This window comes from Bubalus bubalis, chromosome 13 (assembly GCF_019923935.1).
Source record: "Bubalus bubalis isolate 160015118507 breed Murrah chromosome 13, NDDB_SH_1, whole genome shotgun sequence".
NCBI lineage: Eukaryota > Metazoa > Chordata > Mammalia > Artiodactyla > Bovidae > Bubalus > Bubalus bubalis.
In genome coordinates, this window is record NC_059169.1 from 63,859,709 (window position 1) to 63,877,813 (window position 18,105).

At 38.6% G+C, this 18,105-nt stretch overlaps 1 protein-coding gene across 9 annotated transcripts in view; it reads left to right on the forward strand.

The window, feature by feature from the left end:
- Positions 1–18,105, forward strand: part of NBEA (neurobeachin) — a 656,478-nt gene that overhangs the window by 616,885 nt on the left and 21,488 nt on the right. For 4 of the 9 annotated variants that reach the window (XM_025263201.3, XM_044927360.2, XM_044927358.2 and 1 more), the window contains 3 exons: positions 13,111–13,173; positions 13,493–13,582; positions 16,367–16,559. In XM_025263201.3, coding sequence (XP_025118986.2) covers positions 13,111–13,173; positions 13,493–13,582; positions 16,367–16,559 — 346 coding nt within the window. The remainder of the gene's footprint in view (positions 1–13,110; positions 13,174–13,492; positions 13,583–16,366; positions 16,560–18,105) is intronic. The other 5 variants (XM_025263205.3, XM_044927361.2, XM_025263207.3 and 2 more) reach the window with 3 other exon arrangements.

Below are 18,105 nucleotides of genomic sequence, written 5' to 3' on the forward strand. Positions count from 1 at the left end.
CCTTTTGTAAAAGAGACTAGAAAAGATACACACACACACACACACACACACACACACATATATATACATCTACAGTCTACCTAGAACTTTGAAGTTAGGGCTAAAATTCGAAAAATGTCTTAAGATTATTGATTCATTCTTCCTTGACAGGTGAAATCATGAAGCAGCACTAACCACAGCAATTATAGCATTAAAATGTCAAGAAATTAGAGGTCAGAATAACAGATAATTTTCTTCTCTATGTCAGATTTAAAATTGACATTCTTTGACAGCTTAGGATCTCTGGCTGAGAAAAATATGACAGCTTAACTTATTTTATACTTGTAAAGCAGTAATTGATAATAAACTTTATCATGACAGCCTCTGGGCAGAAACATGACAGAACAGTTTTGGTACCAAGCTCTTCATAACATGTAAACACTAGATCTGGGGGATATTAGGTATTATTTAAATTGTCTTAAGCCTGAGCTTTTATCATAGTCTTCTAGACACTTTTTTTTTTGTAGATGAGCTCATCTGACTGTTTAAGCAGTATTTTTCAAGCATGATAATGAGTGTTTTTCATATATATTTTTTCATGTTAATAAAATTATGTGATTTGCTTTATGTTTTTACTCCCCAAATGATGGCCGAGAAACTTAATCCTATGACCTACATGAGAAACAGGCTGTTCTGGTTTATATCTGGTCCCATGGTTTTCTAACTCCTTACTACTCGAATATGGTCCATAGACCAACAGTATCAGTATGAGCATCACCTGGGAACTTGATAGAACCTCATACTCTGCTCTCAGCAATGCCCCCACACAGCCTAGTAAATCAGAATGTTAGGAAATCCCCTGGTGACCTGAGGCATTACAGTGTAGGAAGCACTGTGCTGCTGTTCAGTTGCTAAGTCATGTCCGACTCCTTGCGACCCCGTGGACTGAGGCACGCCAGACTTCCCTGCCTTCCACTGTCTCCTAGCTCCATCCACTCTCCATCCTCTTTGCCTGCATCCCAAGGGTATCTCAGAACATCCAGGAAGAGGGCTCAAGCAAGTTTATTTTGAAAAAAAAAATTCTTTAAAATAACAGAATATTTACTTAGGGTTTTGTTTTGTTTGTTTGCTGTGCCACTGCAGCATGTGTGATCCTCGTTGCCAGACCAGGGACTGAACCCGTGCCGCCTGCATTGGAAGCATTGAGTCTTAATCGCTAGCCGACCAGGGAGGTCCCTTACTTATTTTTCGACATGATATTCTTCTTACTCCCAAAATGATTCTTTAAAAAGTAAAAGGCTTTTTAATGGGCATTTCCATTTTAATTTAAACTGTAAGATTTTCTATTTGTTTATGCTTTTAAATTTATTAAAACTTTTAACTCAGTAAAACTTCAGTAACTGTAGAGAAAATGTTAAGGTAACTTTAAGAAATCTTTATCAGCCATTTTTTTTTCTCGTTTGTCCTTTACTCTTATGAGTGAAAAATATTCTAAAATTGTTTCTTAAAATTATCTCTGTTATAATCAGGAGTATAATTAGTCAAGCCTGTCTGCCTCAGAGTATGATTGTTTGATCCCTAGCAGTCAATGGAAGATGATGGAAAGGTGGACATCAGATAACAGATTATATCACAGCCCCAGCATCATTATTTGAGTGACATAAGGGAGTCACTTTAATGTACTTTTATTTAACCACCTAAAATATAATTGAAATGATATCTCACTCATAGGACTGTACTTGAGGATTGTATGTGAAAAGATATGTGAAAATACTTTGTAAACCGTGAAGCACTACTGGACATTGATTACTCCTACCCCCAAACATAAGTAAATGAAGTATCGTGGAAGAACTTCTGTTTTAATAATTTATTTCTCTGTATCATGATATCTGTAGTCAACACTGCCAAACTGAAAAATGATTTAAATGACTTCTCTTTGACTGTGAAAGAGATATACACAGAAGTCTACCATAAAAGGCTTGTTTTGCTGGCAAATTATTAGAACATATGGACCATGCAGCATTTATTTATACATTTTGATATTACCAGTAGTCATAAAAATGTGGTTATTTTAGTCTAATTTTCTGTTACCAGTATTTCTTAGACTATATATTCTTCATTTCTTTCTTTCTTCAATCTGACAGGGATAACAAAGCATTCCTTTGGATCTGCTATGGTGAAAATATGCCCATAGGAAGTAGAATAGATCTCTTCAGTTTTCACTTTATTTTCTTGCTGAAACATTCCTTGCTACTGCAGAGAACTGACATGATAGGGCTGTCAGGAACCAGCAAGACAAATGTGTCTTTAACCAAAACAGCTGCAATGCTGACTTTCCTAGAAAAGGAACTCATAAAATTTATAAGGAAAAAAAAAAAAATGAACCCACTTTTCATCTTGATCATGTAAATGAAGGTATTTATCGTGACAACGTTGATGGCCTCTATAATAATTGCCTATTCTTTCTGAGAATCTGTTATTCCTAGTCTTTACCTTCCCTCATTTCTGACTTCTCTCTTTGATCTGACAAGGGATATTAACACCCACCCCTCCTGGATCGCTTGAGTGGGTTGTAGAACAATATTGTGTGTTTACTGGTGCCGTGCTGCCTAATTGTCTTCAGATGGGGGATGTTCAGGGTTCTTCTCCTAGGCGACTATTCTGAGGCATGATAACAAATGATCAACAAAAGGGCAGATAAATATTTCTTAAAACCATTTTCATTCCCCCCCTATAATTACTAGAAATTTTACGAGCTGAAAATCTTAACAAACTCAAAAGCCAAATTAACATAGAAAGAAAAGCCATACATTTTAAATTGTTGGAGTAGAAATACACATTGGGTCTTTTTTACTTTTAAAGAATCATTTTGGGAACAACAAGAATATTATGATCCCTAAATCTGGTAAGAGTATAGGTTCAAATGTATCTGTTGTTGTGCTTCTCATCTGTAGCAATAAGGCATGCATTGAGATAATTCAAGAATACAGTTTCTATATAGAAATTAGTATCAAGAAAATTAATGATACACATTTAATTTTGATTGGTGAATAAATCTTTTAGTTTTATCTTTTCTCTTTCTAATTACTGCAGTCCTTAGCTAGTCCATAGTCATCAATTGTGCATAGAAAAGCATAAATAATGCACTTAGTCAAAGTGAGATGTATGTCATTTATGTGAGGTATGCTTTTCTTCTCTCTTTGTGTTATTTTTATTGTGTGGTGCTGAGAAGCGCTAATTATTGATTTTCAGAAATTAACAGCAAATGCTTTTACAAGCATCTAAAGTCATATTTTACACAAGGAAGAAGGGTGAAAATTGCAGCCTGCTGTTTGTAATAGGAATAGCTGGAAGAGACTTCCTTATCTTCAATTAACATAGATTTCAGTTATATTACACAGTTGTTACCTTAGCATAAATTAACAATTATTCAAAACATACTGCATGCTTCAGTTTCTTGAAGTGGGTATTACTCAAGCTAAGTACCTAACCATTTTAGTTAGATGTTTAGGACTCATTTTTAAATGTTTTAAACATATTGATAATGAGTCTATTTATAGCCGTTTGATCTCAGTATAGTATATCTAAATTATTGTTTCCCATTTATGTCAAAGAAGAGCATTTTGTTTTGCCAAATACATGCAGTACTATTTTTAATTTGAATTTAATTGAGTGAAAGGGTATGATTTCATTTTGTAATGTTTATACCCACACCTGGTGAACCTTAGTCTTCATATCTTTCTATGTACCAAACAAATCCATTTCAGCTTTATTATTCTCATTATTGTCTTTCCATGATCAGACACTCCAAGTGAATTTATTTTGTGTAGTGAAGCAGGTCACCACCGATACTACTCTCCCTTCCCCCCGCCGCCTTCTCCTCAACCTCCTTCCTCCTCCATTTCCTGAATCAGCCAGCATAGAGTTTGCTTTATGTGAATTTATTCATCAAGGGAGAATTTGGCATGGATATTGTAGTGTTGTTACCTCTCACATATCATTAAGTATTTCTGGACTGAGTCTTCTACTATGTACTATTGAATGATCAAACCCAAAGTGGGCAAAGAACCAAAAACCTGGGGGCATCCTTAAGAACTCATCTGCTAAAACTCTTGCTTCTAGGTCAATCTGAAAATTATCCAGAACAAAATGTTATAGTTCTTTTTTTGAGGGTTAACAAGCATAGATTGAAAAAGACTCCATGGCCTCCCCCAAGAAGCTTATAGCAGTGTTTATCCCTCAAATATTCTAAATCTTCAATACAAATCTAACTTGTGTGTAATCACCTTTTGGTCAATCCTACTTGGAAATGAAGCAAAAGCGAGCCAGCATTTTTCTTATTTATTATACCTGAACACTAATCCTAGTTGTGTCCATCAGTGTGCTGCGTGTATCTCAGCACATTGCCCTTTCAGAGGGATAATGAAGACTCTGAAAAATGATATCTAAATGGTCAAGAAGAACAGGGAAAGAGTCTAAACATCACTAATCGTTATGCAAATGCAAAACAAAACCACAGTGAAGTGCCACTCCATACCCACTAGGTTGGATATAGTCAAACAAACAAACAGAAAATAGCAATGTTGGCAAAACTGGAATCCTTGAGAGTACTATGAGAATATAAAATGGTGCAGCCTCTCTGGAAAACAATATAGAGGTTCCTCAAAAAATTAAAGAGAGACTTACTGTATGATCTAGCAGTTTCACTACTGGTTATATATCCACAATTAATAGCAAGATTTCAAAGAAATATATTGCATATCCATGTTCATAGTAGAATTATTCACAACAGTCAAAGTGTAGAAGCAATCCAAGGGTCCATGAGCAGGTGAACAGATAAAAAAGTATGCCATTTAGATATAATGGGATATTATTTGGCCTTAAAAAGGAAGGAAATTCTGAGGCATGCTGTAACAGGAATGAACCTTGAGGACATTATTCTAAGTGAAATAAGCCTGTCACAACAAGACAGATTACTGTTTGATTCCAGGTGCTTAGAATAGTCAAAATCAGAGAGAGGAAAAGTAGAAGGGTGGTTTCCAGCAGCTGTGAGGTGAAAGTCACTCAGTCTTGTCTGGTTCTTTGCAACCCCATGGACTGTACAGTCCATGGAATTCTCCAGGCCAGAATACTGGACTGGGTAGCCTTTCCCTTCTCCAGGAGTTGTTCCCAACCCAGGGATCGAACCCAGGTCTCTGGCATTGCAGGTGGATTCTTTACCAACTGAGCCACAGGGGAAGCCCAAGAATACTGGAATGGGTAGCTTGTCCCTTCTCCAGCGGATCTTCCCGACCCAGGAATCGAACCAGGGTCTCCTGCATTGCAGGTGGATTCTTACCAACTGAACTATCAGGGAAGCCCTTGATATCAGGGAAACCCTTCCAGGAGCTGGGGGAAGGTGAAATGAGCAGTTGTCTGATGGGTACAGAGTTTCAGTTTCTCAAGCTAACAAGAGTTCTAGAGAATATACGCAATAATATGAATGTGTTTAACACTGCTGAACTGTACACTTAAAAATTGTTAGGATGGCAAATTTTACACTGAAATTTTATGTGGTAAATCTTAACCACAGTTTTAACAAATTTTAAAGGGATAATCAAGAGTTTAAAAATAGTCCTATTTACAGAAATGTGGGGCAAATTAAAGTAGATAAGGGAAGGGGAAGCCCCCTGAGGTTAACATCTGGTTACCAGGCCTAGGCTTGAGGGTGTAAGGGGAGGCAGCTTGTTGCCAGAAGCTGGCAGGAGAAGTAGCCCTGGGAATTGGTCACCCGGTAGAACCTGTGGCCTCAGGTAGAGAACTGCAACACAGCCAGTGCCAAACTGTGACCTGACAATGAAGGGACGCACAATAAATGCTTTGCCTTCTATCTTGCGTCCCAACCAATCAGAGGCCAACCCAGGACCAGGGATGCTGAGGGGCAAGGATGCCGATCTAGTTCACTTCTCTGTGCCCTGAGTGAGCCACCACTCTGGAGCAAACTTATTTAAGGCATTCAGGGTAGAACAGCCACTACCTTCTCATTAAAATACATGGATTTTTCTACCTAATTTGACTTATTTTTCAGCAGAAAAATTGAGTGAGCTTGCCACCTGTGGCACTGACCTAATATATTTTTTTAGATGTTCCAGACAGAGCTTTGTTATCTAGAGGATGTGGTGTTTTTCACATTAATTTGTTAAGTCAATTATGTAATATCCTTATAATTTATCATTCCAAGGAGGAAGTGTAGGAATCAGTAGGAAGAGAAATCTCCAGTATGTGTGTGTATCTGTGTATATATATGTATTAGCTTTATACCAAAAGAATATATATATACACACATATGTGTATATAAAAATTTGCTGATATATATATATATCAGCTTTATACCAAAAAAATAAAAGCAAGCACTGAGGCAAGTAAATGAGCAAATTGGAACCCCTTCCTCAGATATTTTCTAACATAGTCTGATAGTTAAAGCAAATATGGTCCTTTTTTGCTTGAGTTATCAAATATTTGCTTAAATATTCTAATACTTTTGCAAGTGTAGGTGGCCTACAGTCCGTGGGGTTGCAGAGTCCTGCAAGACTTGTGACTAAGCACGCATGCACGCATAGGCTTAGCCTTACTGCAGTTGATTGTTAAAACAAAGGAGACATCTTGGTTCTTCTGTTTTGTAGTTTCCGTGAAAAACTAGAAGCAGTTTAATATAAAATAGCATTTTAATTTTTTATATAGTTAAATGTTTATAAGGCAAGAAATAATAAAGTGCAGATATTATTTGCTTGATTTATTTTGCTATTTTTCCAGCATTAAAAAGTAATGCTTTATATGATCTTGTTTTATTGCAACAATAAACCAGAAGCAAAGGCTTATCAGTTAAAATGCATTCTGCCAATAAGTAATCTTTCTTTTTATCATTTCAGGCTTTCAGAATTCCATATTTTTCTTATTCGATAGAGAATTGGTAGAATTGGAGGTAGAACCGAGTGATAAAAATCACATATATATTTTTAATTGTATTATATGTTGAAGTTGTATTTTCTGTCAAAGGGAAAAAAAAGAATATCCACTCTCAAGCATTAAAATAAAATCATTCTAAATAAGAGCTGTATACTGAGATAAGTACAACACTAAGTAAATTTTTTGAAAATCTTTTTCTGTGTTCCCAAGCTTTTACTTTTTTTTCTTAAATTTTCTGAAATTTGCTGATAATTGGTAATTTGAACATAATCTGATATTTTGCATTATGGATAGCATAGCCTATCGTACTTTACGAAATGCTGATTTTTTTTAAACCATTTAAAAGATTTTACAAACCAAGGAAAATGGATATAAAACAGGTCATTTGACAGCCTACCTTATTAGCTTCCTCCTACTATCTCTCTCATGGCACTTAGACCTGATGGCATTTCATCTGAAAGACAATGCTAAATTAACATTTGCCAAAAAAAGACTGGAACTTGTAAAGATTCCATCAGAGAAAAATATATCTGGGCTAAATTCATCTGCACTAAGGAAAAGAGAATAATCAAAGTGTTTATCTGATGCATACCAGGGAAAGCGTAAGTAGATAACCAGACTACACAGAGGGAAGGAGAAAGCACATTTGTTCACCTAACTTTTGTCTTTTATTTTGAATTTACCATTAATTTGAACATCATTCTGAACTTTGACTTAACTGTCACCACGTTTCCTTGTACCTTGGTTGTGAAGTTTTTTGTATTAATGGGCAGACATGCAACACACATGCACCACAGCATGTTCACTCTCTTTTCTGAGGATTTAATCCCGAACTTGGGCTTCCCTGGTGGCTCAGAGGGTAGAGCATCATCTGCCTGCAATGCAAGAGACCTGGGTTTGTTCCCTGGGTCAGAAAGATCCCCTGGAGAAGGAAATGGCACCCCACTCCAGTACTCTTGCCTGGAAAATTCCATGGACGGAGGAGCCTGATAGGCTACAGTCCATGGGATTGCAAAGAGTCGGACACGACTGAGCGACTTCACTTTCTTTTCTTTCTTTCTAATCCCAAATTTGTATCTTTGTTCATATAGGAGGTAGAACTTTCTTGGGAGGAAAGGCAAGAAGGAAAAACAAAACAGTTAAGCAAGAGATACAGCAGGTCAGAGGAATAAGGCTTGTGTCACAGCTATTGCAAACACATAGGGGACGACAGAGGATGAGACGGTTGGATGGCATCACTGACTCAATGGACATGAGTTTAAGTAAACTCCGGGAGTTGGTGATAGACAGGGAGGCCTGGCGTGCTGCAGTCCATGGGGTCACCAAGAGTCGCACACGACTGAGCGACTGAACTGTACTGTAGGGCCTCTTTATGCAAATTTAAAAAGCCACCCTCTTCAGGAGGTTGAATTACAAAAAGGGCTCCTTTCTTTGGCAATCGGGGTCAATTCTATCACTCATTTACCCCCCAACTGGGCACCTTGGTACGTGGCATCTTCAATGACACCCGCCATACACTGTGCCCTGACCTGTGGGGAAGTTGAAAGACTAGAGAGAGCTCGTTGAGAATAAGTGGGGAAAGGGAGAGCTGGATGGGGCTTCCCAGGTGGCTCAGCAGTAGAGAATCTGCAGGAGCCACGGGAGACTGGAGCTCGATCCCTGGGTGGGGAAGATCCCCTGGAGGAGGAAATAGCAACCCATGCCAGTATTCTTGCGGGGACAGTCCAGTGAATAGAGGAGCCTGGTGGGCTACAGTCCGTGGGGGTTGCAAAGAGTAGGACACGGCTGAGCAGTGAGCATGCACACACAGGAGAGCTGCTTGAAGGCAGGGGTAATTTTGTAATTTGACAGGTGGGTCCTGGAGTATTTTACAGAGAGAGCCTAACAAAACTAAGAGGAACAATCAGAAAGTAGGGAGGACAAAAGGGAAACAGTGTGCATGGGAACTTTCCCTAGTAGGAGCTTTATATTCCATGTAAGCAGGTAAAACTGAGTTGTGTGTCATGTGTGTGTATGAAATCTGGAAATCAGAGGTACTTACATTGTCCTCGTAAGCATAATTCGGTTCACATTTTCCTTTCCTTCTCTGCCTTTCCCTGCAGAATTCCTGTCTTAGAACTTCCCTCAAGGTGTTAAAAGCAGTCTTTTTACCCTCTAATTTTAGAATATACCTGTTTCTTTTTTTATTATTGAAGTATAGTTGATTTTTGCGGTGTTTCAAGTGTACAACACCTGTGTGTGTCATACATATTACACAATTCATGTGCTCTCATATAAAATGTTAATTTATCCTTTCTTCACTGAAAAGGGCAATAGACAATATACATAATGCAATAGATTTTTTGTAACATAAACTAAAGTTTTGGTATTCAATTTTAAAAGGATTCACAAATGCTCATGTCTGCAAGTGGTCAGGCAGGGGATAAACTATTGAAGCTGGGCGAGGCGGCAGTTTATGCACGGGTCACATGAGTGATGGGCCTTAAAAAGGAGTCTCTGTGCTCCAGCTGAGTGTTACCACACAGGAATGATGATGGGGTCATGCAGGAGCTTCTGATTCTTATGAGAGAAGCCAAAAAACCCCAGTTTACTGTATGAAATTTCCCGACCTGTACATGTTGACTCAAATAGAAACCATGCCTGTGAGCTGAATCTAGCCCATGGGATGCTAGTATGTGACATCTGGCTGAACGTAAGCCCCTATGACATCCTGGCTAGAATGTAACCTCCACAAGAGTAGTCATCTGTATCTGTTTTGTTTGCTGAGTATCAGAGATCTCTAGAATGGTAGGTGCAAAATAAATACATATCTTAATGAATAACATTATCTTTCTGACCCATGCAGAGCAATATATAGAGAAATAGAAATATGTTGAATTTTTTAAGATCCCATTTCTGATAATATAGAAAGAATCCAAGTTATAATTAACTTTAAGTAGTTGTTTGGATGTTTTTTACTTGATGTCTTTGGGAAAATTCCATTACATGGCAAAAAAAAAAGTCCACATAGCAAAAATTCTTTTTTATGATGTTGACCAGCTAATTTCTACTTAACCTTCAAACCTCAGCTCTTGTTCTTTTTCTGGAAGTCCCTGTCCTTACAGCCCTTCTCTCCCTCCCCCATCCTCCACCTGAGTCTGATTGTCACTCCTCGGGGCTCCCAGGCCCTCTGGGCTTGCCTCACCCATGATCCTCCCTAACATGCACCTTGATGTCCTCATCTCATGTCCTCATGGGCTGAAAACTTCTGGGGGACAGTCTGCTGTATGAGTTTGTATTCCTTGGCGTAGAGTAAACATTCAAAAGATGTTCGTTAAGTTATTTCTGTGGTATTGAGTTGTAAAAATCAAGAGCTCTGAAGTTTTCCTCGCTACTGTGCTTTTCTCTTTTCAGGCTACCTTTTGGTTTTGCCCAAATGCCCTACCATTTCCCCACTTCTGTATTCAGACATTTTTGGAAGGACTAAATCACAGCCTTAACCTGCAGAGTCGCAGGCTGAGCAAACAGACACACATAAAGAATTCTGTGTTGAGTTCCATGATAAAGGGGAAGATATGCTGTGAGAATATGGAGGACATTGATTATGATTTAGGACATCTGGCAAGGATTTAAAACCCTGCCCAAGGTTAGCATGAAGGAGGTGTTTTCTTCTCCATCAGAACAACTATTCAATCTTTATGCTTCATAAGTTGCAGTATGGACTGTGTATATCCCTGGGCATGTGCCCATAGAAAGTACCTCCCTCCCTTTTTTATTTTTAAAAGATTTAATATGTTTAAAGAAATGAAATAGGCAATCAAAAATATGAGCTAGTAACAGAGAAATGAAACCATAAAAATTAATCAGTTCCCCACCCCTTTCTGCTCTAGTTTTATTTGTATCTCTGTTCAAAGCCTAACCTGCCCATGGAAAACTATTTTCTCCTCAGCATCACTTTTTAAAAAATATCAAAATCTTTGAACATATGAAAGTGGAGAGAATGATATAAAAATAATAATATAACAGATTTCCACTTGCCCAATAATGATATTCAGCAGTAGTACCTCCCATCTTGGTGAAAAGAAGACTTTGCTTACTTTCTAAATGTGGGGGAGCCAGTCAAGAAAATCAGTAGGTGCTCACGTACCATTCAAACATTTTAATAGACTTAGGAGAGACAACATGCTTTTTCAAGATCGGAAAGGTCTGATCAATTTAAACTCAAAGGGTAAGAAATTATTGGAGGACAGGATTACATGATAGCTAAAGATAAATATTGAACTAGGAACCTTTAGGTCATGAAAAGCATGTGATGTAGATTGTAGGGAAGAGAAATTCAGTTTTGTCTTAAAAGAAATAAATGTTGACTGTTTGGAACAGATTGCCTTATTGAAAAGGTAAGGTTGAGTACAACTTAAAATTCACCCTGATGCCATTTGAAGCATTTAAGATATATATATGTGCATGTGTACTCTGCCTCAATCCAAAAGGATCAGTGGCAGGACCCACTAAAGCAAACTGTACAGACGATTTCTAGAAATAAAGTCAGTTTCATAACATTTTCTAATATAATTTTAATAGTTCCCCTTCAGGAAAAAAGTTAAAGTCAAGCAAAGCATGTTTATTGATTCACTTCCTTTTTGAACATTTAAAAGCTACCTACTCAAATGCAGGGCACTGATCTAGGAATTTAAATGTGTTTGATTTTACTTCTGTCTCCCTCCCGACTCCCTGGTCCTCTATCTGGAGGAGTAAAAACACAAGTAATAGTAGATATCATTATATTTAGTTCATGATGCATTAAGCTAGGTATTGGACATTTTCTAACCAGGGCAGCTTTTAACAATGCAATTCTTACTTTTTTTTTTTACTTTTTACTTTTTTCTTACATCAAATAATTCTCAGAATTTATTGTTAATAATGTGAACCTAACCAGAAATAGTCTCTCCCCTTTCTAATCATAAATCTTGCTTTGGGGTATGTATGGGGAAGTATGATGGTATCTGTGTTAGCACAATTTAGTTGGTAGTCACAGTTCTCATGGAGAAGGCAATGGCACCCCACTCCAGTTCTCTTGCCTGGAAAATCCCATGGACAGAGGAGCCTGGTAGGCTGCAGTCCATGGGGTCGCACAGAGTCGGACACGACTGAAGCGACTTAGCAGCAGCGGCAGCACAGTTCTCATGTGAGTGGACACCATGCAAATAAATGTATACATTAAAATTGGACCGTACTTAAAGAGATTTAATAATTCATCCTGTTGCCTCTGCAAATAAAGAGCCAAAGCCCCATTTATGCACTTGCTAAAATATGGCAGATAATGATGCATTCATGTTTAATATTGCTAATAAATTTGAAAATTCACACTTTTATTGATAAACATTTTCTTAAAATGCAGTCCAGGAGGACAGATTGTTAAATTTAAAGACTTTATAAATGAGAATTGAAGATAGTGATACGATTAGTGGCAGGGCTGTGGCAAGAGTCATCTACCAACTTACCTGACTCCCAAGCATTCAGCAATGACTTTCGTATTTCACTTTTATGTGCCACCAAACTGCACACAATTTTAGGGGAAAAATTAACATGGTAACAGAGTGATAATTATAGTAAATATTGTGCTTCTCCTTATTGACTTAAATTACATACTTAAAATATTTCAGAAAAATATTTCTGTTAGTCTGGTTTAATATATTGCAGTTTTTGGCTGTAAAACGTATGTACAGAAGAAATACTTAAATCTCTTTTAAGATTTTCTCTTTGACATATGCACCAAAAAGGCGTATTATACACTTCAGACAGTTTGAGATCTAGAAATATTCATTGGAAATAACAAAGTCTCGTTAATATTTCCATCTGCATAGGTTTTAATGACATATTGCATAGGTTTTAATGACATATTGCATAGGTCAGGATGCCCCAAGAATTATTTCCTCTTTGGGTTAGTTCTCTCTAAAATCTCAGAAGATTTTTGAGAGGAATGAATTCGTAGTTTATAAATAATATTTCAGAATATATCTTAGAATAGCATAGCACACTAAACTGAATTTTTTGTAGTGAAAGTTTTGCTGTATTTGATGACTATACAGAAGTCTTAATGTTCTTTCTACTTATTACTCTCTGAATTGATTAGAACACATGCTTATTTGAATTTTATCTTGTATCCTTAGTGGACTTTATGTTTCATTCTTTTTTTTTCCTATTAAGATTCCAGAAGCTTATTTCATTAGAGATCCCCATACGTTTCTTCTTACAAAGGACTTTATTAAGGTATTTGTGTTGTATTTAGTGTTCAGAGTGTTCTCTGGTCTCTAGCTGCTTGCATGTACTCACAGGATAACATTTCCACATTTAACCCCAGCTTCTAAATAAGAATAGTGACTTAACGGAAGCATGTTTGGAAGGAGAAGCAGAGCTTGTCTACAAAATACTAACACTTGGATGATTCTGCACCCTGGGAGAAGAGCACCCGGTGAATTTTCTGGACTTTTTTCATGGCTGACTTGGGATACACTTTGCGTTGTCAGAGTGTGTTGACCTCTCTCGTTGATGCATACTGATTGTGACAATCACTCTCCTTCCCCTGCAGGCCATGGAGGCACAGATACAGAACTTTGGACAAACGCCATCTCAGTTGCTTATTGAGCCACATCCGCCTCGGAGCTCTGCCATGCACCTGGTAAGACGTAGCAGCTTGCGGAACATTTCTGTCTTTCTTTGTACCTGAGTAGAGTTCAAATAAAATAGTGCTTTTTTTAGCAGCATTTTAAAGCTTCTCAATGTATTGGCTTAACTCTTCAGCCTCAGGATATACTGATTACCTAGAAAGAAACAGAAAAAGGAGTATAGTTCTTACCTTTAAGTTCGGCTTCAGCTAGCCCAATTTTGGATTCACAAAAATCGCCGCCCTCTCTATTAGGAGTTGGCTCATATACATAAACTCCTTCATACACATACAGGCTTATAGACATACACAGGCACCAAAATTAGGTTACACTTATAAATTAGAATGAAAAATATAAAAGAAACACAATCTAAAGGTAGCTGGTTTGATCTTTGGGGTCAAAGTGTGGTAGAGGAAGTAGTTCATTTTAAGAAAAGGAAAGAAATATAAAGATAATATACAGCCTCTGCATGGCAGCAGTCAAGAAAATAGATTAAAAATAAGGACCTCAGAGCCAGATTTGGGTCAAGCACCATGTCTGCCACGAACTAATGAATGAATTGGGCGAGGTATTTAAGCTCTTTGTTTACATTTCAGCCTGTGTAGCCTGAGGGTAACAAATCGCACCAGCCCTGAAAATGCAATGACTCAGTACTGTATGTAGCACTTAGACCAGCCCCTGGCATACAGGTACTCAGTAAATGTTAGCTGGCCTTATATTCTCAGTTTGCAAGGGAAGAAGTAATATTCTTTTCATTTCAATCTGAATCTTTTAAGATCCATTTTCATAAGAATACGACCCTTTTCAGTTTTTAGCAGTTAACATTTCTCTATTTAATTTGAAGGTAAAAATTTTTCTAAGAAACTACTTTAGAACTTACTTTTTCACTGTGATTTTCCACTAAGTTTTTACTGAGGGGGAAAAAAAAAAAGCTTGATGGCAAAAATGTATTTGCAGAATGAATTACAGTTCATCAACTTTTCTAGATAATTGTCAAGGGACCAGATATCCTCATACTGGAGTAAAATGCCCTGGAATATGGTCCATAATATATGTATAAACAAATGTACAAGTTGTTATTGTGTGATGGAAGTATTGTTCATACCTTTCATTTATCCTGTCAACTACTTTACACATTTGAATCGACCCCCTCTGTATGCCAGGCATGACACTAAGCATTGGCAGGACAGAGGCAAGGCATCCTCTACACCGTCGAAGGGTTGGTAGTCCATCACCTACTGAAGCATAAACAAATGTGTGTGTTTGAAAACATTTATTTTCCTATACAGTAACTCAGCTGAGCAATTTCACTGTTTAATGAACTCTGCTACTTGAGGTGGGTCCTCACATGCAACCAAACAGAGAGGCTTTCACCACGCGTGCTGTCCCCAGCCCCACACCCAGGCGCAGCATAGACATGGAGCCTGCAGACCTGAGAGGAAGCATTTTAACAAACTGTCCAAGAGAATCTCTCTCATACTTTATTTTATGAAATCCTTTGGCAGAAGAGTTTTATCCCCGTGTTGGTTTTCTCTATTTAATAATAATGTAGTAAAAAATATTTACCCTGGAGAAATGCCCAATCAGAACTCATTACTTTCCTAGGGGAAATTGTTAGAGGCTAAATTGACATGGAACTGTTTATAAAGAAAATCAGCTTTTTAAGTTTATGTAGCAGAGAATTCACACACACACACACACACACACACACCCCCACACACACCCCCATACGTCTATATAAAATAGTGAACAGTTAGAAAATATGCATGAAAGCTAAATAGTGGTTATTTCCAGCATTCTTATCTGTCTTTTATGTAATAATGTGTATAGTATTTTGCAACCCACGCCAGTATTCTTGCCTGGGAAATCCCATGGACAGAGGAGCCTTACAGACTACATTCCATGGGTTGGCAAAGAGTCAGATATGTCTTGGCGACTAAACCACCACCACCATACTACTTACTAGTAGTACTAATAGTGTCTCCTTTCTGTCAAGTCATATACTAGATGTTTGAGAAACAAAGATTAAAAAAGCAAAGAGAGTGTTGTCTCTCAGGAAGCTCACCATCGAGCAGGGGAAGGAGCCTAAACCACAGTCATCAGAGACACAGCAGAAACGTGCCCATGGAGCACGGACAAGGGAGGCTGTGGAATTTTAATTATTTAGACTGTAGCCATGCCCCCACATCAGCCAGGTAAAAAATGAAAGAATCAGTTCACTTCGTATTTCACATAAACACTGTCAGGAACTGGCTTGACTGATCTTTCCACCACAGTGGTGTTGTAACCGCACTGAAAAATTACACTGCATCATGTGGACATAGCTCTAAGCTAACTTCTTAAATCATCTGGAAGCGTGTTAGTCACTCAGTCGTGTCCGACTCTGCAACCCCATGAACTGTAGTCCACCAGGCTCCTCTGTCCGTGGGATTCTCCAGGCTAGAATACTGGAGTGGGTTGCCATGTCCTTCTCCAGGGGATCTTCCTGACCCAGGGATTGAACCTGGGTCTCCTGCATTGCAGGCAGAGTCTTTACCATGCAAGCCACCAGGGAAGCCCTCTTCCATCGTCTGGCAGCACCTAAATTGCAGCTGGTTGTTAGTAATTGGGGTCCTCTCCCAGCAACTGTGCAGAGTGCCTGCTCCTTTGGCTGTGCCCGCCTCACAGGCCAGAGCACCGACTGCTGTGCTGCCTGCGTGTGCTCATGCTAGCCTGTTTGAATCTCACGCTCCCCCACGCTGTCACTAACTCTGTTATTCTTTCTGTTTTCTTTGCTCTCCTCCCTTTCTATTCAACAGTGTTTCCTTCCACAGAGTCCACTCATGTTTAAAGATCAGATGCAGCAGGATGTGATCATGGTGCTGAAGTTTCCGTCAAACTCCCCAGTGACGCACGTGGCGGCCAACACGCTCCCCCACCTGACCATCCCTGCGGTGGTGACGGTGACCTGCAGCAGGCTGTTCGCCGTGAACCGATGGCACAACACAGTAGGTACGTGGGCCTAAGGGAGTCACTTACTAGCGGGGTCTAAAACGCTGTGGTTCAGGTAAATGTGTGGAGAGCTAGCGAGTGTGCCAAATGAGCTACAGAAAGCAGCAGAATAAATAATTGCCAGACTTCACTAAATAACTCGTCTGCCTTCTTCATTGCTGCTGTGTTACAGTGCCGCACGCAGTGCTTGTTATTGTTTAGTCACTCGGTCATGTCCAACTCTTGTGACCCCATAGATGGTAATCCACCAGGCTCCTCTGTCCATGGGATTTCCCAGGCAAGAACACTGGAATGGGTTACCATTTCCTCCTCCAGGGGATCTTCCCAACCCAGGGATCGAACCCTTGTGTCTGCATTGACAGGCAGATTCTTTCCCACTGAGCCACAGCGACGCTCACAGAATGCTTGGCTAATGGGTCAGTATCTAATAAGTATTTGATGAATTGAAGCAGTTCTACAAATAATTCAGGTCCTCCCACCCTGCTCCTGCAAGGGGAAGAAAAAAAAAACACACACACAAATTTTATCCCATACTAAACAAAAACAAGTTTGAATCGAGGTGGTTTCAAATCCTTTTTCTCCCACTTGATTAACTCATTTAGGAAATATCTGAATGACCACTTTGTGTCAAGTGGTCCTGGGCACTGGGAGTGCAGCAGTGGACAAGGCAAATAGCATCCCTCTCTTTGTGGAGCTTTGAGTCCGAGAGAAGACAAAATCTAAATTGTTCAGCTATTTCATGTGTGTTTTCTCCAAACTCATTCCTGAAGGTTCCAACCAGTACATCTTGAAGTGATATAATTCTGTCATGAAAATTCAACAAATTGATACTTATCCAGCCAGGACAGCAGTGGATGTGACTAAATGCTTTAGTTGGCCCAGTTCATTACTGATATGATCTCCCTAGAAGCCTCAAGATCCCCACTGTCTCTAAGTTTGAATGGCTGAGCCACACCAAGTTCACCTGAATCTTAATTCTACTGACTTCTACATCACTCTGGAAAACCAGATTACTTTTAGCTTAATCTCCTAAGAATTTCTGAATACCCCTGTTTTATGGTTATTGGTAACACTTTCAACATGAAGTAGAGCGAGTTCCATTCACTCAGAAATATGGAGAAGACATCTCTTAAAAATATCTGAGGTTGGCTAAAAGGTTTGTTCAGGTTTTTCCATAATACTTTACAGAAAAACCTGAATGAACTTTCAGACCAACCCAAATATGACTTTATTATTCACAGGAGTCTTAGCCTCTAGAAATATTTTGCACTGAGAGAAAGCTGTAAAGATTTGATTTTTGTTTTCTTTAGAGTTGTTCTAAAGTTTTATATGTTACCCCATGTAAGAAATTATGACTAAAGAACTCAGTCAAGCTCTAAATATTAATCCTCTGAAAGTAGCTTTTAGGTTAAGATTTTAGGTGTGGCTCAGTTGTATACCTTCAGTTGACTTGTTTTCTTTTGAAAGAAGCTGGAAGGGATGGGAGTCCCATCTTCCTCTCTGCCTTGGCCCAGGTCAGCCCATGCTTACACCCATTTCTACATGT